Source organism: Falco cherrug, chromosome 1 (genome assembly GCF_023634085.1).
Source record: "Falco cherrug isolate bFalChe1 chromosome 1, bFalChe1.pri, whole genome shotgun sequence".
NCBI lineage: Eukaryota > Metazoa > Chordata > Aves > Falconiformes > Falconidae > Falco > Falco cherrug.
In genome coordinates this window covers 100,107,577-100,135,326 of record NC_073697.1, presented here as the reverse complement: position 1 = coordinate 100,135,326, position 27,750 = coordinate 100,107,577, and the positions used below count along the sequence as shown (strand labels likewise).

Here is a 27,750-nt window from a genome sequence, read left to right as displayed (position 1 = left end):
GCCGCAACCCCGTTGCTCCGGCCCCGCCCCGCCCGGCTGCGCGGTTGCGGGGGCGCGGCGCACCGCCCCGAGGCCGCGGCGAGGGGCGGGCGCGGAGGCGGGCGGGCGGGCGGTGCTTCGCCCGGGGCCCGCAGGCTGCCGCCCCGGCGCGGTCCCGGCGGGGGCGGTGCGGCCCCTCCTGCCCGGGCTGCTGGGAGTTGTGGTCCGCGGCGGCGGCGAGCGGAGCGGAGCGGAGCGGAGCGGAGCGGAGCGGCGGCCCCGCACGGCCCGGCGCGGGCAGCAGGTCGGTACCGCCGCAGCGCGGCGCGGCGCAGGGGGGCGCGGGCGGGAGCGGTGCCCTCGGGGGGGGGGGGGCGCAGTCCGGGGCCCCGCCCGGCCGGGCGACACGGCCCCGCCGGGTGACACCGCGGTGGCGGGTGCCAGCGCCACGCTGGGTGACGTGACACCGGCCCGGTGGGCAGCGCTGCCACCCCGGGTGATGCAGCTACAGCGGTGACAGCCTAGCTGATGCCGCCACGCCGGGTGACACCATCACGCCGGGTGACACCATCACACCGGGTGACACCGCCGGGGTGGCACGGCAGAGGAAAGGGCGAAGCGAGCGCCCGCGGCTGCCTGGCCGTGCTCCAGCCCCGTAGTAGCAGCCGGCACCTGCCTCACCCCGGCGCTCCGGCATCCAAAGGAGGTTCCTCACACCCATCCCGAAGGCGCCGCCGCCTGTGCCGTGCAGATGACAGCCCCGCCACGCGTCCTCGTCACCGCGGGGCCCACGGCCTGGGGATCCCGGCCGGGCTGAGCAAAACCCGCCGCCTCCAGGAGATGCCGGGGCCACCGCGGAGCCACCAAGATGCAACTTTCTGCTGCATCGAAGCCTCTCTGCCTTCATTATGTAACACCGCTGCTGCCTGGCACGGTGCTCGCCTCCACGTCCTGCACAACTTCAGTGCAATGTGGAATTGATTTCCACTCTTCTGGACTGGCTCTGTTGTTTGTTATCAGCTGACGAGCCTTTTCTTGGATTTCGGGCCGGGGGTGCAGGCCCACAGTGCTCCGCACAGCCAGGCTGGAAGGGTGACGGCACCGACCGGGCCAGCAGCAGGTCCCAGCCGCACAGTGTCCATCAGGCGCGGTGCCGGTGTTTGGGCCCTGCTCTGCTGCCGCCGGCACAACGCCAGTGGAAGGTGGGTTTGGGTAGGTTTGCATCGGGGCGCAGGAGGCAGCTGCTGGGCTGGACCCCCGAAGCGTTCCCGTGCAGCCCAGGGCTCAGCAGCCCGAAGGCTCCCTGGCTGCGAGCTCTGGGGCCAGGCAGGCTGCACGTGGGCGCAGGGGCTTTGATCTCCTACTGCTCTGACGGTTTCCCCCTTATTTTCCCACTTTGGGGTGTTGACAGCAGCCCCGGGGCAGCAGTGGGGCCCTGTTTGTGCTGCACCACCCTTGCAGGGGTGTAAGCAACTCTGGCTGGAGGACCCCGAGTCTGTCAGACCCCCCAGCTCAGCCCCCCCATGCCCTTGCTTTGCCAGCTGACTTCTCAACAAGCCTGGCTGCTGTGCTGAGGCAGCTCCCTGTTTGCCTGTCAGGGTGAGAGCCACCCTGAATACAGATAGTGCCAGGGCTCTCCCTGCCTTCCCTGGCACACTCCAGCACGGCAGAGGAGGGTGGGGGGCTTGTGCCGACCTCAGGGAGCACCCTTGGGACCGGCTCTGTGGCTGCACCCCGGGAGCTGAGGACTGGGCTGGAGAAGTTGGTGTGTCTGGAGGAGTGCCAGCTGGTGGGGCTGGAGGAAAGTTATCTTAAAATTCCCAGGAGGCTGTGACATGCCACGTGGATTGCAGTTCCCGGGACAGGGCATGCAGGCGATGTGCTACAAGGAAGTAGGAGGGAGGCTGGCTGTGTGGCTGTCCCTCCCCAGGATGTAAAACTGCCTAAAGCCTGTGTCCCCAGCACTGCACACAGTCCCCAGCTGCAGGGTCAGGTCCCAGCCAAAGCTCCGCCAGCTGCAGCGCATCACTATTGCCATCAATAGGGAAATGCACATTCATTAACAGGCTACAGGACCTTGGCAGGGAGGGCCAGGAAGGGTTTGGATGGCTTCCCTGGCTAATAAACCCATCCTACTCCTTCAAGTCAATGCTCTTACAGAGGAGCTCCCATGCCATCTCCCTTCCCCTTACCTGTATCATCCTGATTTCACTCCTCCCAGGTGGAGAGCTATTTGCCCTGCAGCTCCTGCCAGCCTGCATCCCCCTGCCCTGCCCAGGGCTGTGCACCGATTGACTTATCCAGGAGGTGCAGTCTGGGCACAGCAGTAGCACAGATGATCCCAGTGAGAGCCTGTATGCCTCTCTTTGCTTCCAGTGCTCCGGGTCGGGCTGTGACCCCCCACACGTGCCCAGCCTAAGCACCTGCTTCGTGTGGAGACTTGACCCACGGACGCGCTGGTTCAGCCACACATCAGTAATTACAAGGCTTTCCTTCAGTGCTGGCAGCGTGCTGTAGGCTGAGGTCACTCTGGGTGTGCTTTCCAACCTGGTTTGTGTATCCCCTCCGTTTCTCACCTGTTGCCTTGCCTGCCCCTCTGGTCCCACTGCCTTTTGCTCAAAGCTGCCCAGGGATGGAGTTTGGGGTGAGCGAACATCACTCGTGGTTGTGGGGAGTTGGAGCATCTTCTCTTTTTGTCAAGCTGCTTTCCCAACAGCTGTGATGGTGGGGCAGGACAGAGCTGCCCTGACACCACTGAAGAAGGGACAGACAGCAGCTGGTTGTGTAGCAGACTTGTCCCCTGCCGGGGGAGGGAGGACAGGCTCTGCTTTTCAGGCCGGGTGTGCGGGGCGTTGCAGTAGTGCTGGGAGCCGTTCAGCTGTGGTAACCTGTGAGCTGGTGAACTCTGGTTGGTGAAATCAAACAAGAGAACCACGACCTGCCACCATCACTGCCGTGCCCTCGCCAGGCTGGCCAGTGCCCTCGCCAGGCTGGCTGAGTGCAGGGGCAGAGCTGGCGGGCTCGGGGCTCTCAGCTCAGTCTCTGCAGGGAGAGTCGTTTCAGAGCATTTGGATCGAGGGGATAAAGTGATGTGCTGCAAGATAGGGCTGTTAAGTGTCTATTCCCAGCTTTGCCCCGCTGTCTATCAGCCAGATTTCAGTCATGATAAGGCAGCAATGGAGGAGAGAAATGGAGGGGAGAGCAGGAGGGAAGATCAGTGTGGGGCAGTGGGAGCTGAGGGCCCTGTCTCTCCCCCCTTAACTTCCATTTGGGTATTTGTGGAAGACGTTGTTGGGGGGTGGGGGCTTTTCTCAGCATGGGATGGTGTTGGGCTCCTGGGCAGATAGGAGGACTCCTCATCCATCATCCCCCCACGAGGAGCTGGTGCCCCACGTGGCCATGGCACACAGCCGCAGCTGCACCCTGTGCGCTGAGCTCCGGCAGGGACCTCAAGGGGAAACAGTCTACCCCCTAATGCCTCCGGGTTTCTTTCTCCAGAGCCTCCCTCCAGTGCTGCCTTTCAGGATGATGGCCCCAGGAGCACCAGTGGGGACCCTCCAGGCACGTCTCTGCTGACCCGCTACACTGGGACCCCCGGGCAGCCTGGCCACCCACCTCCCCTGGAGCTGCTGGCTGCTGCTGCCAATGCAGAGCCTCTGGGCGTGCAGGGGAGAGCCACAGCTCCGCTTCCCCATGGCAGCCCTTTCCCCCAGCGCCCTGGCCCAGCTGCATGGTGTGGGTGCCTCTGAGGACCACAAGGACTGACTGCTGGGCCCCCCTGCGTGCACCCATCACCCGCTGCACCACCATGTCTTTGGAGTGGCTGGTGGACTGGAGCTGGTCTCTGGACGGACTCCGGGATTTCATCGCCACTGGCATCCAGTCTTTCCGGGACTGTGATGCCACTGCCCTCGCTGCTGTTGCCTGCCTCCTCGTCCTCTTTGTGTGGTACTGCTACCACGTGGGGCGGGAGCAGCCCCGCGCCTATGCCACCGTCAACGCCCTGATGCAGAGCGCTGAGGTCAATGGTGTGCAGAATGGGTTTGTCTACTGCCACTCGCCTGAGTGCGTGCGCTGCACGCACCATGACGGGCTCAACCAGAAACTCTACCACAACCTGCAGGAGTACGCCAAGCGCTACTCCTGGTCTGGCATGGGCAGGATCCACAAAGGCATCCGCGAGCAGGGCCGCTACCTCAACAGCCGGCCATCCATCCAGAAACCAGAAGTCTTCTTCTTGCCAGACTTGCCAACCATGCCCTATTTCTCCCGGGACGCTCAAAAGCATGACGTGGAGTTGTTGGAGCGCAACTTCCAGACCATTCTGTGTGAGTTTGAGACCCTCTACAAAGCTTTCTCAAACTGCAGCCTCCCGCAAGGATGGAAAATGAACAGCACGCCCAGTGGGGAGTGGTTCACCTTCTACCTGGTGAACCAGGGCATGTGTGTGCCCAGGAACTGCAGGAGATGCCCACGGACGTACCGCTTACTCGGGAGCCTTCGCACCTGCATTGGCAACAACGTCTTTGGGAACGCGTGCATCTCTGTGCTGAGCCCGGGCACCGTCATCGCCGAGCACTACGGGCCCACCAACATCCGCATCCGCTGCCATCTAGGTAAGTGCCCAGCGGTGTGGTTCAGCCTCACTGGGTGTCCCTGCCACGGGTGCTGTGGGGGGGCTGCAGCCATGCCTGGGTGCGGGAGCCCTAAAAATGCCTCTGGCACCCCGTGCTCTCCAAGTTCAGCCACTAACTGCAGCCCCAGGAGTGGCTCAGGTGCCTCTTCTGCTTTGGCCTGAGGGAAGTTTTGGGGCTTTGGCAGCAGCAGCCTCCCCAGAAGAGGATGGCGCTCAGTCCCCCTGGGTGTCCAATCTCCCCAGCGTCCCCAGCTCAGCAGCAACAGCATTTTGCCTCCTCCCCCCGCCAGCCTGGAGGCATAGGCTCTTGCTGGTGTGAGATATGGAGCTGATACTGTGCAGGGGTCTCCAGATGACCCCTGCTCTGCAGGCAGCCCCACCTCCCATCACAGGACCCAGGGCAGCCTGGGGTGCTGCTCCAGGGACCCAGGCGTCTCTCACTGCTGCGCCTCCAGCAGCTCCCCCCTCTCGTGGGATTCCAGGGCTCTGCGCGTGACATTGGCAGATGTGAGCAGAGATGCTGCTTTGCTGCAAATCAGGGGTGGGGGTCCTGGGGTATCCCCTCCGGTGGGTTGAGCCCTGGGCTGGCAGCGCAGAGCTCCCCGCCCTGCGGGCCTGGGCTGGGGAGAGCCCACGCGGCACAGATGGTCAGGGCTCTGCTGCGCTGGAAGCAGCGCAGATCGTGCTGGGGGAGGCACTGCACGGGCCCTGCTGGCAAACACTGAACACGCTTGTTCAGCCAACTCTTCTTGGGTAAACACACTCAGGCAGTGACTGGCCATTTATTTAGAACGGGAATCAGTCGTCAGAGCTGATCCAAGGAGTTCTCCAGGCCTGGGGAGCTACTCGGGAGCTGGGACATGCCCTTGCTGGTGCCAGGAGGCAGCCCGCTGCCCTGCCACTGGCTCTCCCCTCTGTCTGGGTCACTGGGAAGGTGCAGTCTACTTGCAAGAGGCTGAGTGGTTCCTGGGAGGGGGCCAGTGAGGTGAGGTCCAGGCCAGCCTGTCCTGGCAGCAGAGCTGGGGCCAGCCCTCCAGTTGGAGCACACATGCCCTGGGGAGACGAGCAATGCAGGTCATTCATTCCCTTGTCCTTCCATGTTTTCCAGCTCCATCTGCTCAGTGGCTGCTGGTTCTCCAGCCGGGACACAGCACTGTGCCTGGGGCACACCGACCTGTGCTCACCCCCACCTCAGTGCTGGGGACTCAGCGCTTGCTTTGCCCAGGGCATGGATGTGTTTAAGAGACAACCTGCCCTTTCAAGCTGGTTTGCTCTGCAAAGCCAGGACAGCAATCAGCGTAGCCAAGTCACTGTAGGATTTTCTCCAGCCCTGGTACTGCTCTGCTGAACATGTGGGCCCAAGCACAGGCACCAGCTCTGCCCCTCCAAGGGCAGTGTCCCCTGGGGTGTGGGTGTGATGGAGAGGCTGCAGGCTCCCCACCTCCCCCAGCTGCTCAGCTCCCCCTTTCCAGCTGGAGCATCTCCAGCTGAGGCTGTTGTGCAGGGAAATGGCTTTGGGTTTTGTAGGCTTTGAAATGTCTATTAGAAAAGCAGATCGGTTTTTTGCACTCCCAGCTCTCCTGGGCAGATGAGGGTCCCTGCTGCACTCGCTTGGTTTTGGCATCACTCTGAGATCCATTCCTGCTCATTTGCTGCATCGTTACTGTTGGCAAGCCACGTGAGCCCTGACCCCTTTCTCCGCCACGGCTGCATCCTCGGGGCAGGTTGACTCTGCACCAGCTCCAGCGGTCCCCAGCACTGCGGAGGGTGACATTCCTGATGCAGGTGGTGATGGAATCAACCCTCCTCAAACTGGTCTGGCTTACGCTAGTATTTTAGAAAAAGACCCATTTTATTTCTAGGATTGTCCTTCGTGTGGCCTCTTCCCTATGAGGGTTTTGTGACACCCCTGAATTTCTGTCCTTGCAGCTGCCTGGTGGGTCACCACATGGCAGTATCTCAGGTGGGGAAGCAAGTGACAAGGCAGATGCTGAGCGATGCAAGGTCAAATGGGGATCTTGTGGCAGAGCCAGGAATAGAGCCCATTTCTCAGGTCTCAGTGCAGCATTTCCTCCTACCCCAGCCCTGCAGTGGGCAGGGTAATTGCAGCAGAGCTGGAGGAGGGAGGTGGCAGGGTCTGCCTTTGGTCCTGAAGCTAGAAAAAGCACCAGGAAACTGGCTTCCTGCGTGCACCTGGTGTTTGTGGGCTCTGGGGACTTGACAGCTGTTCCAGATACAAAAGAGAGCGCTCACAATGCTGAGCTCATTGGGGTACAGCAAGCAACTGGGGGCAAAAGGGGCAGGAGGGAGAGGGCAGGGGCTGAGCTGCATCAGGCTAAAGGTTCAGCTTGCAAATGCAGCACCAGCTTCGTGCCTGTTTTGAACCCCGGACTCTGCCATGCACTGAGTTCAGCACAGCACCTGCTGCTGCTCTCTGGAGGGAAGCAACCCCTCAGCAGTGTGGAGCTCACCAGTTGCACTTCAGGGCTGCTCCCTCATCACAGGGAGCACAGCACCACCTGACCCTCCCTGTCCTCTCTCTTTGTGCCTGAAGGTCTGAAGACACCCAGCAATTGCGAGCTGGTGGTGGGGGGCGAGCCTCAGTGCTGGGCTGAGGGCCGCTGCCTGCTCTTCGATGACTCCTTCCTGCACACGGCGTTCCATGAAGGTAAGCGCAACGTGCAGCTTGCGGGGCCTTGCAGTCCCATCTCACACTGACAGCAGTGCTGGGGGGTGGGGAGGGGTGGATGGCCAGGGCGACTGCACCCAGTCCCTTCTGCTGCCAAGGTGTCTGTGGGGTTGGAGGCACCTCCATCCTGTGGGGGTTAGAGTGCCCTTGTCTTGCTCCAGGGAGGGTGGTAGCTCCATTCCTGGCATGGTGGGGCTCGCCCATCACGCATGCTCCCTGCTGCTTCGGGGTGGTGGACCCCCCTCCTCAGCCTGTCCTGGGACTCGCTTCTGTCCTGACTTGCATGCAGTCCCGCAGCGCTGCCGCAGCACTGCCAGCCTGGCCCGGGCCCGGTGATCCTCTCCCTGCTGTGGCAGCCAGCATGGAAAGGCTTCCCTCATCCCCCGGAGCTTTGCAGGGCAGCTCAGGCTCCAACACCGACAGCCTCGGCATCCTCTCACCCTGGCTCGCAGCAGAGCTGCCGGCTGCAGTGGCCCCGTTGAGGCAGCAGCTCAGTGCTGACGTGCCAGCGGTGCCTTTGTCTCCTGTGTAGGGAGAAAAGCTTCACACCGGCCTGTTTTGTTGCCTCTCTCCATCACTGATGGAGGCTGTTCCACTTCAGCTCTCCCAGATTAACCGGCATTAGTCGCTGATGGCATAAAAGCATCAAGCCAAGCTGTTTTACGTAAGGGACTGTGTGAAGAGAGTGGGAGAACAAAAGCTGTTGCTCCCACATCAACCCTGCTGTGGGATTGGGAAGCACAGCTCAGTGCAGAGCTGCGGGGCCGGGAAGGCTGGACTAGCACAGCAGCAGCTGCCTGCACAACTCTGAGGTGCAGCTGCAAGGAGGACAAGCTTAGAATCGTGCCTGCTGCCCTGTGATGGGAGACCTTTGGGTCTGATCACCCCGAGCAGCCCCAGAGCCCTGGCAGGGAGGACCCTGCCCCATGCCGGCTGCTGGAAGCACTGAGCTCCCAGTATGCAGCAGTTCAGTACGGGATTGCACTGGCTAGGCACCTCCCCGCTGCAGGCTGGCCCTGCCGCTGGGCACACACTCTGCCCGGGGTACAGGCAGCAGCGTCCCGGGAGCCCGTCACCGTGTGCCAAGGCAAGCGCTGGCCTCTCCCATGGGAGCAGGGAGCACAGCTTCACCCAGTGCTTGCATCCCACCCAGGTCCCCCGGAGGAGGGTCCCCGCGTGGTCTTCATGGTGGACCTGTGGCACCCCAACGTCGCCGCTGCAGAGCGCCAAGCCCTTGACTTCATCTTTGCCCCAGGACGATGACGGCGCTGCCTGGTGTTGTGGGATCGAGGGCAGCCGGCGGGCGGGCGGCCGTGCCAGCTCAGCTCTGCTACGGGTCCAGCACCGCACATGGACACCTGCGGCACAGGAAGCCTCCTTCCAGCACGTGGCCTCGGGGTCCTCCATCCCCAGGGGCTCTTGTAAATGGAAACTGCAACGTGTATCAACGCCCATCTCTCTCCTCTCATCGTTGGCTTCAGGGATTATTTTCCAACATGACAGCGCATTGCCTTCCTTCCGTGGTTAGCTGCAGCACCACTCTCGTACGTGTTATGTTGCTACTGTGTTTTGCGGTGTTCAGAAGTAGAGTAACAAAACCAAGGGTGTTTGTTTGAATGTAATAATGTAAAACTTCTTGTGGTCATCAAAAGAACAATACACACACACACACACAAAACAAAACAGCAAACCAGCCAAACAGCCCAGCACTGTGCTCAGCCTTCCCCTGTCCCAGTTGCAGTCCCTGGATGGATGGACAGACGGATGCTGAGGGCTGCAGTGGGCACAAGGCACACCCCGGGCAAGGGCTCTCAGGCTGGGGCAATTGGGGTTGCAGGCAGGGCAGCACAAGCAGGGCAACGCTCTGCCTGCAGAGAGCTCTTGCAGGGGCTCCTGCTTCCTCCCTCGCATGCCAGCAGGGACCCCGCACATGGCTCCCCAACCCTCACGCCTTGAGAAACCTTTTTACCACACAGGCAGGAGAAGAGCTTGCTGGCTGCACACCCGGCTGCAGGTGCCCCAGCCCCAGCAAGGCAGCAAGCCCAGGAGCGCCCTGATGTACACCCTGTTGAGGGGACAACACACATCGAGCCCTGCTCTTTAATCTGACCAAGAGTGTTATCAATTGCCTGAATCCCCTGCTTACTTTATCTGCAACCCTCAGTTTTCACAGCTGAAGCTGGGAAGCCTCTGCAGGGGCAGGGATGCTGTTTGGGAATGCAGAGCAGGGCTTTTGTTTGTCCATAGACAAAGGGAAGAAAGGAGGTCGCGCTTTCTTCTGCTGCTCCATCTTCTTTCCTGGAGCCAGGACAAGTTTAGAGAGAGGCAGCTCACAGACCTGAGAGCAAAGAAAAGGTTTCCAAAGGCAGGGGGTGTTTAATTCTGCAGCCCAAGGAACAAGCCCCTCCACCCCCTGGGAGTCTTGCCCATCTGTAACCAACACACTTTGCCTGAAGTTGCCCGACATCCAGGGTTTGTTCGGGGTTTTCAGGGGTACAGAGCTACCTTACAGTTTATAACATGCTACACGTGAAGCACAGCATGTCATGGATGCTCACTGCTGTCCTCACGCCTCTGGTTGGGAAGTGGCTGCACTGGGCTCAGTGGCCTCGGCACGGCTCTGGGGACCGCTTGCCTCCGTGCCCTGCCCAGGAGGGAACGCAGCCCTGTTCCCCTACGATTTCTTTACAGATTTTTCAGTGATTACATTGCAAGATAAGGCAGAGATTTCAAATACATCCGAGATATTTTTTACACCTGTCTTGTTACAGAATACCTGAAGTGCATGATTTCTACACACATTGACTACCTGGAACCAGACCCTGAGGAAGCAGGCTGGCTTGGTAACTGTCTTACGGTTTGGTAACATTCATACAGTGGATAAGCAAAGATTATCAATAAACAGTTGTGCTGAAAACAGAACAGGCTCTGGCTGCTGTGTAACTCATCCAGGGTCAAGCAAAACGCTGAGGGCTCAGGTCCTGCTTACCCCAGCTGGGCCCAAGCAGCTCACCCGGCTGCTGGTGTGGAGAAATGCAATGGAAAAGCAGGAGCTCCAGGGTGGGAGGAGGGCATGAGCCCGGGCTGGGTTTGCGAGTGATACAGTGAGGGAGGGTAGTGCTTTAAAACACTTGTCCCCCTGGCACTTCTGTCCTGAGCAGTTACAGCCTCCCTGGCCCGGATTTCCCTCAGAGCCCAGGGTGCCAAGGAGCACAGGGAGTGTCTGCTCTGCATCTCCCTGCATCTCCCATCTCCTTCGCCCCGCACCGAGAGCCGGGCAGCACACACAGCCTGTGCCCAGGGCAGCAGAGACACCAGTCAGCAACATAAAGAGCTGCAGCCCCACCTGCCCCCCAGCTCAGCTCAGCTCAGCTCAGCACACTCTCCAGGCTCCGCAGCAGGGCCACCAGCCTGCTGGAGAGTCTTCAAAGCAACCATTTCGGAAAATGCTTCCAGCTGCCTGCACTGATGCATCAAAGGCAGCAGGCAGCTTCAGCAGGAGCAGCTCCAGGGTGGAGGGTGCTGGGCTGCCACTCAGTTCCTGCCCAACTGCCTGAAAGCCAGTGCCCAGCATCACCGCGAGCATGGAGCCAGCCTGGCAATGCAAGAAGTCGCTCCACGCGAGGTCCCCAGCCCTCATTAGCAGCACTCCCACACGCTCAGGCAGGACACAGCCAGCGCAGCAGCTGCTCATCTTGTTATACTTGAAATGACCGATTTTTAAATATCCTCTCTGCAATGCAACCATTACGTCGAGGGCCTGGAGCTCTTTGCTGTCCTACCCCAAGACAACTTTCCTCTTAACGATCAAAGGACAGAAATAGGTCTTGGTGGCCAGATGCAGTTCAAGAAGCAAAAGGGAATGAAGCTGCCCCAGCTGTTCCACTGCCGACAGATGGCACAGCAGATTGTGGTGGAAGATTCCTGACGACAGCAGGCAAAAGCATCTATTTTGTGCCTTGCTGCTGTGCCAAAACTCCCTCCTGTCCCTCTCAGGCTTTTCCTTCAACTTCTTCATGTTTCCTGATAGAACAGACAACTTCCCCAAACACCCAGCTAGGAGACAGCAGGATCTCCCTCGGGGAAGCCGAGCGTCTGGAGCTGCCTCGCAGCTTCCTTGCCACCCGAGCATCGCAGAGAGAACCTGGATCAGGGCTGCCGGGCGTGCAGAGAGGAGACAGACAGAGCAGCGTCTAACAGGGGGTGCCTCTTGGCTTAGCATCACAGCAGAGCCCAGAACATCACAGGAGGGCTGGAGCTGTCTTTCCTCCCACCTTCTCCCACCACCTCATCCCTCACCAACACGATGCCTCTCTGTGCTGCACTCCAGAACCAGAGCAGCTTGTCCGTACCTCAGGGAAGCAGCACCTTGCTCCGTGCTGGCTCCCGCATGGGTGTCACCAAGGCAGGAGGTCTCCTGCACGGCCACAGCTCGGGCTTTCCAATGAGCTTTCACATCCACACTGCCATTAGCCACAGGCAATGCTGACAGTAAGTTAGTGCAGAACAGTTTCACTGCAATAGTCCCCCAGAGGACAGCAGTGGCAGGGAACCGTGCCACACAGCTCTCCTGCTGCTGCAACACCTCCTCGGCTGCCAGAGTTGGAAGCCAGATGGCAATCCATGCCCAGCCACCCTCTGAGCAAGCAGCTGGCTCTTCCTCTGGAGTCCACTGGATTTCCCAGCCAAGGTCTGCAGAGGAGCCCTGCAATGGCAGAGCTACCTTGGGAATTGTCTGTTGCCAGAGTGGAATGAGAAGCTGCAACGATGGTGACTTTACTGTGTCCAGCTCCTGAGGTTGCCCTGCTAACACCGACGCAAGCCTTCTCACCATTTCACAGTTAAGCCAGTAACGCATCTACCTTTAGCAACCTTCTAAGACCCTGACAAGGAGCCACTTTTTGCAGGAGTGATCCAGGCAACAGGCACTGCCTGTTCAACCCCACCAGTGCAGGAATTTGCCCTTGGCACAGGGCTAACCAGGGGCAACAGGTCACCCAACCCCAAACCTTCACACCAGGAATCACAAACATGACGACCAAGCAGTAAGTGGGACTGGCCGCTGACACATAGTACTTGGACGAGTCTTGGAGACTCCCTTTTATTTTCATGGTCACAGTGATGTGCGTGTAGGTAACAGCAGCAGGCTTTGAAACATACAGCACAGTCAGACAGAGGCATCCATCACGCAGGTCTAAGCAGCCGTCACCAGCAGTTCCCCCCCAGCCAGCTGCTGACACAGGACACGCTGTCTGAGCAGAAAGAGAACAGTTGCTGAGGAGCTACAAAACCTCTTTGGTCCCATTAGCTTAAGGGCTCCCACTTGCCTTTTCTGTCACCAGAGAGTAGACAAATTGAGCAGCAAGAACAAGAAGGTGAAACAAGATCCTGCAACTGCAACAGGAGGGAGGGGAGGAAGCAGAAGGCCGAGGGGCAGGCAGGTGTAGTGCATTCGTACCACCGCCAGCACGGCCCTGTGAGAGGCCAGCAGGTTACAGCTACGTTGGGGGTCAGCAAGGAAGGCTGCATGGTGCTGTACAAGGATCTTCCAGATTCAGCTACAGTATAAAAACCTCCTGACAACGCCTGTAGGAGGATTGCGAGATTTGCAGCACTTGTTCTATTCCAGTTAGTCTGAGAACATGCAGGCTCTGTTAGTCAAGGTAAGGCGTTACATTGTGGCGGGGATCATTTCTATAGATTAAGAAATATAAATAAAGCCCAAGTCTGACCAGGGCAAGTGTAGGCACAGAACTCCACGCACCTGCAGTGTCTGAGTGACATCTCTGACAGCCAGTACTGCCCAGTAGCCTGGTGTCTGTGTAGCTTAGAGCAAGAGGTTCTACTTTAGGTCAAGGCACTCCAGGAGTCTCTGCCCATGGCAGCAGAGCACCATGAATAGTCCTAGAGTCAATGTAAACCAAGTACCCCAGCACAGCTACTTTCCATCTTCAGTCTTTGGTAAGTGCTAACATCAATAGTACCCTGCACTAGCACAAAATGTGCTGCAGGAGCAAGGCAGTAAGTGTTCCCCTTGCTCAGAGCAAGGCAGGCTGGAGACACTACAGACATAGCACAGAGCCTTGTGCCTCCTATGGAACAAAAGGCTTTGAGATTTTAATAACTGAAGATGAACTAACTTTTAGCACGGGCTGAGACATGTTGCCTCAGTGTATCAGTTCAAAGCAGGTTCACTCCATGCTTCAGCAGCTTTTGCTTGGCTTTGCTTGGCAAGGTGAATGCACTGTCGTGAGGGTTGGGAACACCTGAGTTGCGGAGTGGAGCACCCAGCTGCTGGAAGTAGGTTTCCTGGACGGGGTTCCGGCAGGCATACACAGCTGTGGAGGCATTCCTAGCAGGGCAGGAGAGAAGGCAGTGGTCAGGATTTATAGCTTTGTGCAAGATCCACTTCAACTCGCCAGACTGGCTGTTGGGATGCTTACGGCACTGGACTCCCAGCTGTTGAGAGGGACTTTTCTCTCAGCAGAGCAAAGGAACATAGAACTAAAATGGGCAGCAAAACCCTGCAGTGTATCACCAGAAGGCCACAGGGAACCAGACCTGCCTTCCTAAAAGAGAAAGTGTCATATGTCGCATGCTCTGGGACCTACTCAGCAGCCTTAACACCCATGCATGTGGCCATCCTGTGATTATTTCCCTTGCTGGCACACTAGCCCTGTACATCAAGAGCCAGTAGTTAAATGCTCCTTGCGTCCAATACCCCTTCTTTCCTGGAGGAAACTAGCTCACTGCTGCTGTCCATAAGCAAATCCCAGCACAGCACCCTTGCAACAGGAACCATATGAGGTCATTCAGTCACACATGATGAAGCTTAGATGACAGTCAGATACTGTACCCAGGAAAGCTCAAGTTGTTGATTAAAATCACTCAGTATTTACCTGCAAGAGGGCTGGCAGGGAGCAAAGCAAAGGAGTCTGTACTCCTCCTTGATGGAGGAAAGCAGCAATTGATATGTTTGCTGACACCCTTCTGTGACAACCCTCCATAAAAGAAAGCAGTTTTAGTCATCTTGTTACTCAGTCTGATTCACACACGGAGTTGCTTTTTTTGGGGCACCAGAGAATATGCCAGCTTAGCCAGTACAGGATTTAAGGAGCCAGTCAAACTAAGGCTAAACAAGGAGTTCTCCAGCATTGAAGTGTATGATTCACATTCCTTTGGCAAGCTGTGTCAGAGAAGTGTAACAGTGTAATTCCCAGAAGCATCTTTATTTCAACATGTTTTGGACAAACAAGCGCAGCCAGGCAAACAGAATCTCTGCACGCTCACAACACAACCATCCTCTCTGAGATCAGCTACAGGAACGGGGCGAGTGCTGTAGCACGAGATCAGCTTTAGCTGCGGCTGTGTGGAAGGGCTCTGACTGTGATAAGACCATCTCGCCTGGCGCATTACAATTGAGTTTGTCACACACATTACAGTGTGTTTCCAACCCAACAAGCCGTGCAAGAAAACAAAATCTAGGTTGCCAATTCTGGGTGCCTTTGGCTCCCAGCCGAGACACAAATTTATTAGGAACAGCTATATTTAAAACTGCATCTTAGAACCTTATGGTGCCAGAACTGGCAATACTCTAACATTGTATCTTAATCCAAACCCATGGCACAACTCAGCTGGGCCTCCAGTCCACTCGCCACAGTGCCATTCTTGCCTCTCAACATCCAGATCACACTACAGGCAGAATATTAAGTAGCCCGCATCTAAAGAGGAAACTTCAGGGAATAAGGCAACATGCCTGACCCTTGGCAAGAGACACCAGTGTGATTATAATGCGTGCTGAACCTCAGCCAGCCTCAGAAAAGGCATTCCCCCCTTCTGCCTATTCTGTGTGCCACCCAGTACTCCTGGGCCTGGAAGAGGAGGGAGTTACAAGCACACTTTACCTGATTATCACTTCTGAAGCAGTCGGAAGCTGGTTGAAGTTGGAGTGGATCAGTGCAGCAGCTCTCAGGAAGTGCCGATCCAGAGGGCCAGGTGTTTGGGGCAGGTTGGCTGCAGAACAGGAGCAAGGAGCATGTTAAAAGCCCACTCTGTAGAGGAGCGTGCCCCCATTTACTGAGCAGGAAAAGGCTGCGGACCTCTCCCACAGATCCTGGCTATCTGCAGAAGAGAGACTGGGTGACAACCTAAATCCCAATGTGACCTCAATGCAATTAGTCAGTGACTTGCGCCTGGTGTACACACTTCAGAGGGGGGGGACAAGAAGGCCCAAGGCCTGGGTTACCCAGAATCGTTGGGGTTTCTCTCTTTCCCTAAAGCACTACTTCTGAGCTGGAGGGAGCCAGGACGCTGCCTATGACACTGCCAGAAAAAGGGAAACATTAGAATGCAACTGGAGAAATAGTGTACGGGACTTTCTACACGTTGATGGTCTAGTCACCAATCCAGGGCAGCAGTCACTGAACTGCTGGCTACTGCCTGTTCCCTGTTCCTGCTTCTCATAGCCAGAAAGGACTGACAAACACTGCTGTACAGCAGGACAAAAGGCATCACACCAGGGATGAATGGAGTTGGGGGAAGGACAACGGGTTTGAAGAGGATGTCGAGTCCTACTTAGTCCTTCACAGAACCCAAAGCAACATCATTTCAAGCAAAGTGCCAGTGGCAGCTGCTCCATCTCCCAGAAGCCTCTGGGCTCTCATCCAAATAAAGCAATCAACAAGCCTTCAGCAGATTATAAACTCACAAAAGATAAAGCTTCCTCAATAGGGCCTCATATCCAGGCTATTTTGTAAGAGTTATAGCAAGCAATGATTCTAAAAAGTTGTCTGAAGCATGAGAAAAGGTTACCATAAACCCTGCTCTCCTCCTTACTCCCTCCTCCAAAGCAGCTGCTGCTCTAGGAGATGAAGGCTTACCTGTGAGTACGTTCTGAACGCAGTCATAGTGAGTGAAGCTGTAGGTTGTCTTGGCTGGGGACAAGGAGTCTTTGGGCAGAGTCTCCCTCAGATGAACCTCAAGGCCGTTTAGAGAAGCCAGACTGCTGTGGTACTGCAGAGAGGGCAAAAAACAAGTGTTACAGCAGAAGCCTGACTTCATCTAGATTTCCAAGGAGGTACCAGAGGGAGCTTGGGTGACCAATGTTGATGACAGGGAGACTGGACCCTTCCACATACTGCTGCTGCTGACCAGGCCCCCACCAGGAACGGCTGGGAAACTTGGGCATGGAAGAAAGCAGATGAGCCTCATAACTTACAAGTCAGTGAGACAGGGACTCAGAAAAGGGTACTCCAACCTGAAAATAAGCCATTAAACCAACTGATGCTATTAATTACAGGAAAACATAAGACTCCACTAATTTACCATCAAACTTTGTTCTCCAGGGCTCATTTTCACATCCTGGCCATTACTTTCAGCTGCTAGCAAGGGATATTCCTTTGCTTACCAGCCTTTACTACACCAGACAGACAGTACAACACAGGACGCAGCTTTACATGCTTGGGCTGGATTTAATTGCCTGCAGTGTTTCCTGCAGCACGCTCTCAACATATGAGTAAATCTTCTAACAGGCACCCAGCCTCCGCTCTGAGCTTCTTGCTGGCCACAGACTGCAGGCACTGGGCTACCACCAGAAGGAAAAAAAAGCAAAGCCAAGAAAACAGCCTCACCTGTGAGGTAACAACAGGCCTGGCACAGAGCAATGGATTCACGTAACAATGTACTAACATGAAAGCCAAGTTGCTTTCCTGACTGGACTTTCAGTAGCCCAGCTGCCTTGGCCGTGTGAGGCCCCCAGGCAGCAGGCAGGGCTGAGGGGCTCTCCAGCAGTGCCGGAAAGATTAACTCCATGATCCTCCAGCCTGCCCATGTGCTTCCCTCTGCCACGGAGAGGATCAAGCCACTATTCAGCAGGACGACAGCACCTGGCCTACCCTTGATCCCCCTGGTCATGGAACAGGTTTTCTTTTCTGTGCAGCGAAATGAAGGGCTAAGACCTAAAGAGCAGCAGGAAGCCAGCCTGAAAGCCGCCTGCTCTGCAGGGAACGCCTGTATTGGAAACCACCCTCCCAGAGGGATGATCGGTACTGCCTGCTGTTCTCAGCTGCACAAGTAGCATATTTTACCCTTCTTTGGTGTCATTCAGGGGCCTCAAAGCATTCAACAAACATTAATTACAACTCGGCTTTGACATCCCTGAGAGCTGAGGGTCATTTTTAATCTACAGATAAACAAAGGAAGAGACAAGCTGAGGTTACGCCTCAAATCCACCATGATGCCAGCAGCAGAGACCAGCTCTACCTCCTCAAACAACACTCTTCCTCCTGGGATGATGAGACATGCAGTGCATCTCCCCTAAGAGATAACAAACACCTGTACACAGAGTGAGAGTGTAGTCAGAAGAATCCAAAACCCAAGATGTGTGGAAGTACAGTTTTGCTAAGATTTGCCAAAGCAGGAGTATGCAAGACGGAAGCAACGTGTTGGGGAAAAGAGGAACCTGAATGAAACAGGACTTTGTCAGCCCTGGAGCAATACGTAAAGGAAAACCGACCAAAATGCATTACAACGGTGTCAGGCAGTTGATCTTGAGACATAACGAACTGAATGACAAACTGAGCCAGGCTGGGTCCACTGTGGGTCTTGCTTAGGCATCTGATGAGGGGAGGACACGCAATGCAATGTGTCACTAGCAGAGCTAACCCTCCAAACAAGGCGTTTCACATGCTAGCTACATCCTTCAGATGCTCCTTCTCATGGCAGGTCAGACATGAAGCAGAGCAGAGGCTGTCGGGGATCACACTGCCTCTGAGCACTGTGCTGCCAGACTGGAGCCACAACTGGAGGCAACCCTGAAAAGCTGGGGGTACCTGTGCAATAAAGACAACCTCCATCTCTCAAGAGCGCCAGTTCCTACCTCCCTGTATCTCCCCCTTTCCCCCTCACCAGAGAAGACGTGGTAGAGCAGGAGATGTTGTGCAGATGCCTGTTCAAAAGGAGCAGAAAGGGGGTAGAGCAACATGCCATGTCTGATGCAAAAGGCCACGGCTGCACCTCCTGGCCTCTGCTGATTTTGCCAACCCTTCCTAGAGACAGCAGTCCTCCCATGCTGTGCGGAGGTGGCATCGCACTGCTTACAGGGGGTGGGATCGCAGGCACAGCCCCCGAGTCCCACAGCTCAGAAGGAAACGGAGTAACCTTGAGGCTCTGCTAATGCTGGGAGCCCTTAGTCTGAGCTTTCCTCCACCTTCCAGTCTGTCGGTTAAAGAAATTAGGTTGTTCCTATGGCAACTGGCATATCAAACAGGCCTCTGCAGCTTTGACTCAGCTCCTGCTAGGGAGGCAGAGGCCAGGCAACAGCTCTGCAGACTAATGCTTCACCGGGAAATGCCAGGGGCTGGCACCTCCTTCCCCCGCAGCCCCATTAGCTGCACCTCACCGCTTGGCAGGGAAGCCTGTGCACCGAAGCAAATCCCACAGCAGAGTAATTTGGAATTGCTCTGGTACAACACCTATTTGCAGTGCCCAAGCGGCAGCCTTCGCTCTGCCCCCCCGGAGAGCAGTGCCAGGGAGAGCAGGCTGTGGACTCAGCCAGCCAGACTTTCTTGAAGAGAGGAAACGCTCTGGGGACTCGATGCCAGACACGTCTCTCCGGTGCTTCCAGAGTGAGAAGCTGTGACATGTGAAGTGGAGGTTAAACAGAGAACAAACCTTGCTTTCCAAAAAGCACTACAAAACTGACAGTTTCCCAACAAAACCCAGATCCAGCACAGGCCTTTGGCAGCCTGCGGGGCTGTCTGACAGTCACACCTACACATCCTGCTCCAGCGCGGAAACCGACAGACAACAGGCAACAGGAGTCGCCTGAGAGACAATGCTCTCACCTCTCAGACTCGCTCCCTGACGTTTGTGAACAACCTCCCAGGTAGCTTTGGTTGTGGCAACGAACCCTAAGACAAATGGCTTTGCCTTGCACAACAGAGAGCAGGTAAGGAATGAGATGGGGAGCGCAATCCAATGCTCGCTCTTCAGTTGTAACCCCTGCCCCCACCAACAGGCAAGCAGCAGTGAGCGGAAGAGCTTTCCCACTTACCACATCTTCAATGGAGCTCTGGTCCTCTCGGAGGTCATCTTCAGCTAGCAGGGAGAGCACAAGCCCCTTAAGGCAGTGAACATACAAGCTCATCTTAACTGGTTTGCACTGTTCGCCTGACTCCACACCGATGTGGGCTCCTCGACTGTCTACCTGAAGTGGCCAGTCACTCTCCTTGCTTCTGGGACAGTGGACGTTCTCTGCTGGGTCACCGGGCAGACTCTCTTGAACCTCTACAGCTGGCAGCTGACTTCTGCTTTGGAGCTCTGATTGCACAGCAGCAGCTGGACAATCCAAACCCCACACATTGCCACCAGCTGCACCGCTGCTTTCTCCAGAGACACTATTTTGGCTCATAGTTCCTTGTTTGTCTTGTTTACCTGATTTCCTTCTGCTCAACTCTTGGGCAGGAGAGCAAACAGCCGTACTGCCACTGGCTGCACGATAACTTTGGAAACTGCTTTGCTCAACGTCAGAGTTCACAAGGGATTTCCCCATGTTCTGACTCTCCTGTTCCCAGGCATAAGGGTTCGGAAAGGAAAAGCCTTCCAGATATGGACCTGTAGTTTGAGCATATTCAGCAGTATGGAGTGTGGAAGGGCTCAGCAGCTGCTTTGTGCCTATCTTTGATGGGAAGGCTGCTTTTTTACTGAGCTCTGAGGTTTTGTTGTCTGATCTGCTCGGTTTTGCAGTTGGAGAATTCTTTGTACTAGTTTCCGTTTCAGAGAAGCCCTTCAAAGGACCGGTGTTAGCAAGGCTGCCTGATTGCACAGCATCTTCTGGTGCAGCTGTGCTTGAAGCTTGCTCAGGGGACTCCTGCACAGAGATATTATTCATGTTTTGGTTTTCATGAACTCCTGTTGACTCCGAAACTGCCGGAGAGCAGAGAGCATTCTTCTCTCCTCTAGGGCTTGCTGAGGACACAGATGACCTAGCAGGAGATGACAAGTTGATTAAACTACTGAGTAGGATCTGTTTGGAGTTATTACCTATCTAGTAACATTACCACCTCCTACAGTGTTCAATAGCTGATCTATTCTCTGCTACAAAAAGCATCCACCTGGGAAAAGGATGGGCTAAGGTCTAACAGAGGTGAAAAGCATGGGTCTCTTACACTGCAGACTCCTGGGAATGTCACTCCCTTACTCACAAAGCACATAGGCTTTAAGCAGCACTGTGAGCTAATAAACAACAGATCACACTTGGTCTTGGGAAACAGTTCCGCTTCATGCTGCTTCACAACAGAGACACGGACACCACAAATTCTGTCCGCTCCGAAAGACCTCAGGCAGCTTTAACAGTCAGATGACAGAGTTTGAGTTAGTATCAGAGAAAACAGTGACAATGGCTAGTGAGGACACAGGGTCACATGTTAGCTCCTTTGCTGCAAAAGCCTCTCTGTGTGTCAGATTGATTTCCTACCTAGTCATCCACTCCACTGGAAAGTCTCGGAGCACTGAGACTTCACCTTCTGTTAGGAATACTGGGATGATACGGACACCCTGCGGCAATGGAGAATCTGCAAAAGCAATGGAGGTTCGAGGACTAAATTAACATGCCCAGCATAAAGAACAGAAGCCAAACCTATCAGCCCAAAGGCTTCCGCAGGAGATGAAGGCAGCTATCATTCTGTATCTTGGGTCACCACAAACTAATCACGTCTGACTAGGCAGCATTTTCCCCCCCTCTTCATCGCTTAATGCCCGACAGTTAAAATTTCCCTTGGTGTTTTTTTTATTAACCATCCTGGCAGAGTATCTATAAACTGATGCTCAGAAACAGTGACTGAAGATCTGGACTGTAAGCATCAGCCATCTGTTTTCAGGGCTCCATCAGTGGCCAAATAGGCACATGGGTAACTGGAATTAAAGCAGGCGTGTTGGGAATCTGCAGAACTGACAATTAAACCCAAAAGAGCAAATTCCTTTGCTTAGCCAAAGGAAGGAACTAGTTCTGATTACACGACACCCACTGGCACATGCTGACTAGTAGCAGCAACACCCTCAGGGATATACTCCTGCATCCAGCAAGAGCTTTGACGTGAATCCCAGAGAATCAGCTCGTGCTCTCACTGCAGAGAATGCAGCCCCAGAGGGTCGCCCATATGCTGCTGTGCGCTTGGCAATCAGTACTCTGCAGCTGGATGCTCACCAGGCTCCCGCTGCTCCTCACCTCCAGGCTCACTCTGAAAGAAAAGCCAAGAATCAGCTCTGTGGCATGACTTGACACTGGTCATCAGTGCCACCAGGACGTCTCTTCCAGCCTCCTCAGCCTCCCTGTAACTACTGCAGGCCCCAGACCATCCCCTTCAGCAAATGCTGTGACTGGTTTACTATGCTGGGCAGTGATTTGTTCCTTAGGTAGCCCTCGAGGTAGAGGGATGTCCCAAGAACCAAAATACAGCTGAAAGTAAGGACAAATACACACCTGAAAGCAAGGACAAATACCACAATTTGCCATTACTGCCTGCTCAGGGCACAAAAACTTGGTTTGCTCAACCAGATTAAGAGCAGAGGCCTTCTTCTTCATATCTGGATCTTGATGGCTTTTTTGAACCACATAAATAATTACTTTTGACAGGTTTTAATGCAAACGAAAATTGATTTGTCACTGTCAGACATAGATTTTATATGTTTAGCACTAAATACCTAAACTTGGGTAAAAAGTTAATCAAAACATGACACAGATGAGAACTCATGAATTCAGTAACTTAAAGAATAAAAAAAAAAAAAGCAAATTCCTAGTGCAGAAGTCTTGAAACCTTACTCAGGCATAACTAATAAAAGCTTTTAGCATCAGCATCAATATTTGTCCTTCCCAGTAATGGACACGTAAGATCTACATGACAAGAGCTCCCACACTGCTCTTACAAGTGGGTATCTGCATGCAGGGAACATGTTTAGCAACATACCTGGCCTGGAGACTCATTGCCTTGAAGGAGAACTTTGGCAGTGAGAGGAGGTGGCAGCTGGGTGCTCACAATCCTAAAAGGACAAAGCAAAATCATCCAGGAGCAGAACATCCATTTCCTGAAGCTCAGCCATAGACTCCTGGCACTCAGTGCATCAGGACAGGCAGAGTCAGCCGTAACGCTCACAGGACATTTCTGCTTGTACTGAGCAAAACCAACAGTGCTGCAGGGCCCCACGTCACAGCTGGGTGATCCTTGGCAGTCCCCAAGGTTCCATGGCACCCACCTCTCCCGGTCCCACCAGATACTCTGCAAGGGTTGAAGGACCATCCCCAGACATGGGCTGGAGCTAACACATTGCTGCACAAGGGGAATGAACATTGAGTGACCATCAGGAATCTTTTTTTTTTTTCTTTGGGTAGTTCCACTCTAAACTTAGGAAAGCTGCTTGCTGGCATTTACTTTGGGCCAATAAGTCTGGTTTTGCTAAGTCAAAACCTAAGACAGATCAATCTATACAGGCTTCCTGCCACTCCAAGAGCCGTGGACAGTGGAGAAGGTTTGGAAAGACTAGCACTCAAACTACTGCAACACAGGCCCCTTGTACAGGACTTCCAAAAGTATTCTTGGTCTTTCCATTTACGTCTCATTGAGATCCACATTCTGGAGGTTCTCCAAACGACTCTAAAGAAGTTTAACCAAGCACAAAGCCCTTTGCAGTGTTGTTAGCAAGACTTGACTTCAGAGAACTCTGATGACACTTGGTGAACAAAAATCTCCATTAGACAGACCAGTGATACAAGACACAGACATCAGTGATGACTAGATGCAGAAGACTCCGTTTTCAAGTTAGATGTCCACTTCCACTGCAACATGCTGCCAGCTTTAAGGTGCTGCAATGACTCACGCTCAGCATCCTGCTTGTAAGTATGAGATCATTCCCTTAAAAATGCCTGACTTGCCTCTGTCAGACCTGGAAGGATGCACACATTGTGGCATATTTCCAGTACTCGTAAACGGTGTTACAGGAACAGTTTATGCTGAAGAAAAATGGCATTTGAATGCTATTGCCAAGAAATTCTCAGAATCCCACACCGCCTGTCTTTCAAGGCCACCTCTGAGGCTTTCCTTGATGTTGTTCAGTGCCACATCTGCAGCATCTTCAGCTATGATTAATCTCCAGCTGAAAGAAGCCAGCATTTCTCATGGGAAATTCTGGCTTGTTCTTCTGCATACTTTCTATCAGTATAGACAGTGGTCCCGGGCCATCAAGTTGGTCACAAATACATACATACAGCACATGCATCCACTGTATTTGTAAGACTGCAAAAAGAATACTAATGGGAAAGAATCATATTCGCACAACTTTTTCTTGGTGACTTCCACCTAAAAAGCCAAAGTTCATGTCCTGCTGAACATCAAAGACAGCAGATTACTACTAAACCCCAAACCTTAAATTTCTTCATGTTTCCATTTCTCTCACTAATAACTGCAAGTAACCTCTCATCCTCTGTGAAACACACCAGACAACAGGGATTACTTTGCCTGAAGCATTAATGTTCCCACCAATAACACAGAGCAGCCCTGTGTGTACAGCTAGGTCCTTGCTCCGCTCCCCGGCTGCACTCCGGGATCACAACCCTGAGAAGGCGCAGATTTAACGTGCGGGTTAAACCTTTAGGTAACATCTGGTTACTTACAAGCCTTTGTAGAGAATACAGCCTGCCAAGACATGGGGAGACCGCTGGCAAGTTTGCAAGATGAGAGCTGCTTTCAGTAAAAGTAGGGGGTCCACCTAGGCAGGGAGAACCACAAGAAGTTAGGACAGAGAATCCTGGGAAATGCTCAAAGCAGCAAATAAACACAAAACCATTGGCATTAAGGCAGCTCGAGAGCCAGACACTATAGAGGACAGATGTTTACCTTGGTTTTGTCCAGATTCCAGAGAGAATTGAAAATCTTGTGGAGGTCACTGGTGTTTTTTTGGATATGTTCAATGTATCTGTCCCACTGCCTGCTCAGTTCCTCCTGAGAAAATGCCTGCAGACAACAAAAATCCACAGAGCTGTCACTGCACAGGCCTTAATGCATTCAGGATGTTAGACTGGCACCATCAACCTGAGAGAGTACCTATAAGTGACGAATCTGGGGAGGATGAGGAGGAAGATGATACTGAAAGTGCTTCAAACTGAACATTTAGGAAACTTTCAGTAGATACCCCCACTACCACGGTGCAACAGGAGGATGGGCCTGTACACTTTTCCAGGTCCCAATTCTTTCATGTATGAGCTTGTTCTGATCCTTGCTAGCAGGAAGACAACATAAAGGAACATGCCAGCACGTATGTGCCTGGGTAGAGCTTGGCCAATACGGGAAGTATTTTAAGATCTCTTCCTAGGCAGAAACATCATGGCTGCTGGTCTTTAATTACCACATATGCATGGTGCACAGGTCCATTGTAGAAGGTGAAGAGGCTGATCAGCTGCTCCAGAAACCGTCTACAGCTGACATCAGGAAGCTCAACAGCACAGCCCAGAACCTTCAATACAGAAAGCCAGGAATGAAGAATGTTTACTGACAAAACCCAGGTACAGCAGGTGAGAACAACTCTCAATCGCTTTCAAATGAGTATCAAAGGCATACAAGCAGTTCTGTAGCAGGCAAACATCCCCCAGATTCACAAGTCAGATGAAAAGGAAATTCAAAAATACCCACAAAAGAACCCTGGTGCAGACAGGATAAATAAACAATATTGGAAACCCAGCGTTTTAGATGTGCTCCCTTCCCACGTTAGATGACCTAGCTCAGTGCTCTAACAGCTAAGAATGCTTTCCTGAAACTAAGTACTTAAAAACATTCAAATTAACTTGTTATTTATAGCACTGAAGATACTTAATTTAGTTTTTGAGAGAAACAGAAGCATCAGGCTTTCCATCTCAGAGAGCGCCCAGTGAGCCTGAACAGCACTGCCAATTCATAGAATCACCGAATGGTTTGGGCTGGAAGGGACCTTACAGATCTTGTTGTTCCAACCCCCCTTCTACTAGACCTGTTTGCTCAGAGTTCCATCCAGCCTGGCCTTGAACACTTCCAGGGACAGGGCATCCACAGCTTCTCTGGGCAACTTGTGCCAGCGCCTCGTCAGCCTCACAGCATTTCTTCCTGATATCTAATCTAAATCTACCCTCTTTCAGTTTAAAACTCCTTGTCCTATCACTACAGGCTCTACTAAACAGTCTGTTCACATCGTTCTTACAATCCCCCTTTAAGTATTGAAAGGCCACTGTAAGGTCTCCCCAGAGCTGCCTCTTCTCCAGGCTGAACAACCCCAGCTCAGCCTGTATCCATAGGCAAGGGGCTCCAGCCCTCTGACCATCTTCGTGGCCCTCCTCTGGTCTGATGGGTCTCAGCCCAATTTCCAGGGGACAGTTTGGGGCATTTTTCTCATGACTCTGCCACAGGCTGCTCTTTATATACTAAATGTCTGCTAACACTGACAGAGTCTGCAGGAAATACCGAGGGTTAGAAGGAAGGAACAATCAGACTATCAAACAGGGAGATCGAGTCCTTATTATAAACTGCAGCACATGGTATCTTGTTTCCAGTCACTACCAGTAACCCAAGGACACATGTAACGATGTAGAGCTCAACATTTTACAGCCACTGCCAGGCACATCTTAAAAAAACACATTGGGTGTGAACACACAGATGAGGTATGTGAAGCTTTTTACAGAACAGCTGAAGTGACTGCCGCGACACACAGTTGTAGGCTGTGGTAAAAAAAATAAATCTAAGTTACCTTGCAACGAAAAGTTGTGCATTGCAGGTTCCCACCCCAGCTCTCCCCAGGTCTATCTGTGTGCAGCCCATACCCGGGGCGGGGAGGGGAAGCAGTCTTTTTTGATACGGTAGTTCAGACTCTCACTGTTTTCACTCTGTGACTGCCTCCAGATCTCTTGAACTCACCCACAGATAGTCTCCTTCCACTACAACTGCAAATTTGAGCTTTCTCAGGCGAATGAGACTTGGAGGAACTCCAGAAATCTCAGTCATGCAGTGCACCACTCCGGCAATCTGTCCGCATAGCAGTTCCTGCTGGTCGGGGAGAGTCTGTCGAGGAAGGCAGGGAAAAAAGACTTTTGTTTTCCTTGGAAAAAGAAATCCTGGACTTGGCGGGAAAAAAAATCACTACAGTATTCAGATATAAATAAAAATTAATTATAAGTTTAATACAATTATAAATCAAATGTAGTAGCACAGGCAAATTTCTGGGGAAAAAATAATTGGACTTTTTTTTTTTCAGGCAGCACAAGGGCCTAGAGCTTGTTTAGGGGAACTTCTATCCCTCGTGCATAATTATTCATATCACCAGAACAGACTTGGACTCTGCTGGACTACTCCACCAGTCAGAATCCACAGTGAGGGAGCAGAGCACGGGTCTACCATGACCAGCCTCGGAAGCCGGAGGACTTCTGTGCACCAAGCCTGGGGGAGCACCACTCTGCTCCGCCTGGTTCTAGCTGCACAAGTTTCCTTAAAACTTTTGTGAATACTAAATAGGAATTAATCCAAAGCTCCGCCTGAAAGCCCGGCTATTCCCGAACTAAAATTATGAGCACTGACTAGCAGGACAGACACTTCCTTACAAGCACTGAAATAAAAGCAGACATTACCTGAGGAGGATAAAAATAACAAATCCCAGCACTTGTAGGATCTCCTTCTTCCTTAACCTTTGAGCCATCATAAAGGAAAAAATAATTCCACCTAAAAAAGCAAAGCATTAGCAGAAACGACCGTATATTTGAAAACTGTTACATTTCTCCCTCTCCTTTCTATTATTTCAGGTGGAGGAATAAAAGGGTTATTGCAAATGAAGGGAGACATTGTTGTCACAGAGTCACACTGAGTTCAGACCCAAAAGGGTCCCACACTATGAAGTCTGCCCACTTTTGTGGGTTGAAGATCCCTTCTATAACTCTGCAGCTGAGAGAGGCGGAAGGAGAGGCAGCCTTGTGAGACCCCATCCTGAGCACATGGATTAATCGTCATTAAGCATCAACCACGTACAGCCCAAACAGCTCCCACAATCTGCTGCTTTTCACCCAGTCGCCGACTGCACAGGTCAGGCTGCAAGGAGCACGGGCGGAGGGCACAAGCCGCTGCCCGGCCCACAGGCACCGGGGCCGCAGGGCGGCCTGGCCCGGCCCGCCCCTCCGCGCTCCTGCGGCCGAGCCCGGGGAGCCCCGGGCCCGCTCCTGGCCCACATGAAGCACCTCCCTACGAAACCGAAGGGACAAACCCCCGGCCGGTGCCCGCCACGCGTGCCGCAGGCCCAGGGGAAGGGGCTCACCATGGCGCCGGGCCGGGCTCCGGTGCAGCGGGCCAGGCCATGGGTGTCGGGCTGCCGGCGGCGGGCCGGGCCGAGAGAGGGGCTGTCCCGCCGGCGCCGGGGCTGAACGGCCCGGCCCTCCCGCCGCTTCCGG

The 27,750-nt window shown here is 54.0% G+C and overlaps 2 protein-coding genes across 4 annotated transcripts; one reads left to right on the top strand and one right to left on the bottom strand.

Annotated features, from left to right (window-relative positions):
- Positions 1-116: 116 nt before the first annotated feature.
- On the top strand, positions 117-13,023 carry ASPHD2 (aspartate beta-hydroxylase domain containing 2). Of its 2 annotated transcripts, none has more exons than XM_055711962.1 (4): positions 117-283; positions 3,478-4,595; positions 7,170-7,283; positions 8,458-13,023. In XM_055711962.1, exons 2-4 carry the CDS (start codon positions 3,710-3,712, stop codon positions 8,565-8,567), a joined length of 1,110 nt encoding a protein of 369 aa, XP_055567937.1. In that variant the 5' UTR covers positions 117-283; positions 3,478-3,709; the 3' UTR covers positions 8,568-13,023. The 2 variants fall into 2 exon arrangements, with proteins under 2 accessions (XP_055567937.1, XP_005439615.1); XM_005439558.3 differs by lacking the exon at positions 117-283 and adding an exon at positions 447-1,181.
- HPS4 (HPS4 biogenesis of lysosomal organelles complex 3 subunit 2) lies at positions 12,373-27,747 on the bottom strand. Of its 2 annotated transcripts, XM_055711921.1 has the most exons (13): positions 27,618-27,747; positions 26,941-27,031; positions 26,234-26,377; positions 24,699-24,806; positions 24,191-24,307; positions 23,968-24,062; positions 22,268-22,340; positions 21,508-21,541; positions 20,779-20,875; positions 19,357-20,287; positions 16,184-16,316; positions 15,209-15,317; positions 12,373-13,656 (listed from the first exon to the last, which is right to left on the bottom strand). In XM_055711921.1, the coding sequence occupies exons 1-13, from the start codon at positions 27,656-27,658 to the stop codon at positions 13,485-13,487; spliced, it is 2,145 nt and encodes a 714-aa protein (XP_055567896.1). In that variant the 5' UTR covers positions 27,659-27,747; the 3' UTR covers positions 12,373-13,484. The 2 variants fall into 2 exon arrangements, with proteins under 2 accessions (XP_055567896.1, XP_055567907.1); XM_055711932.1 differs by lacking the exon at positions 12,373-13,656 and having other exon boundaries at positions 15,290-15,425.
- Positions 27,748-27,750: the final 3 nt, after the last annotated feature.

What these genes read in the sequence shown, in the direction of transcription:
- HPS4 (XM_055711921.1), bottom strand. Translation starts at nt 27,658, where the DNA reads ATGGCCTGGCCCGCTGCACCGGAGCCCGGCCCGGCGCCATG. An exon ending in TGGAAGGAGACTATCTGTGG is followed by an intron (nt 24,807 to 26,233) that starts GTGAGTTCAAGA and finishes TCTGTATTGAAG; the next exon opens with GTTCTGGGCTGTGCTGTTGA. An exon ending in TGAGGAGCAGCGGGAGCCTG is followed by an intron (nt 20,876 to 21,507) that starts GTGAGCATCCAG and finishes TTGCTTTTGCAG; the next exon opens with ATTCTCCATTGCCGCAGGGT.
- ASPHD2 (XM_055711962.1), top strand. Translation starts at nt 3,710, where the DNA reads ATGGTGTGGGTGCCTCTGAGGACCACAAGGACTGACTGCTGGGCCCCC. An exon ending in CCGCATCCGCTGCCATCTAG is followed by an intron (nt 4,596 to 7,169) that starts GTAAGTGCCCAG and finishes TTGTGCCTGAAG; the next exon opens with GTCTGAAGACACCCAGCAAT. An exon ending in GCACACGGCGTTCCATGAAG is followed by an intron (nt 7,284 to 8,457) that starts GTAAGCGCAACG and finishes CATCCCACCCAG; the next exon opens with GTCCCCCGGAGGAGGGTCCC.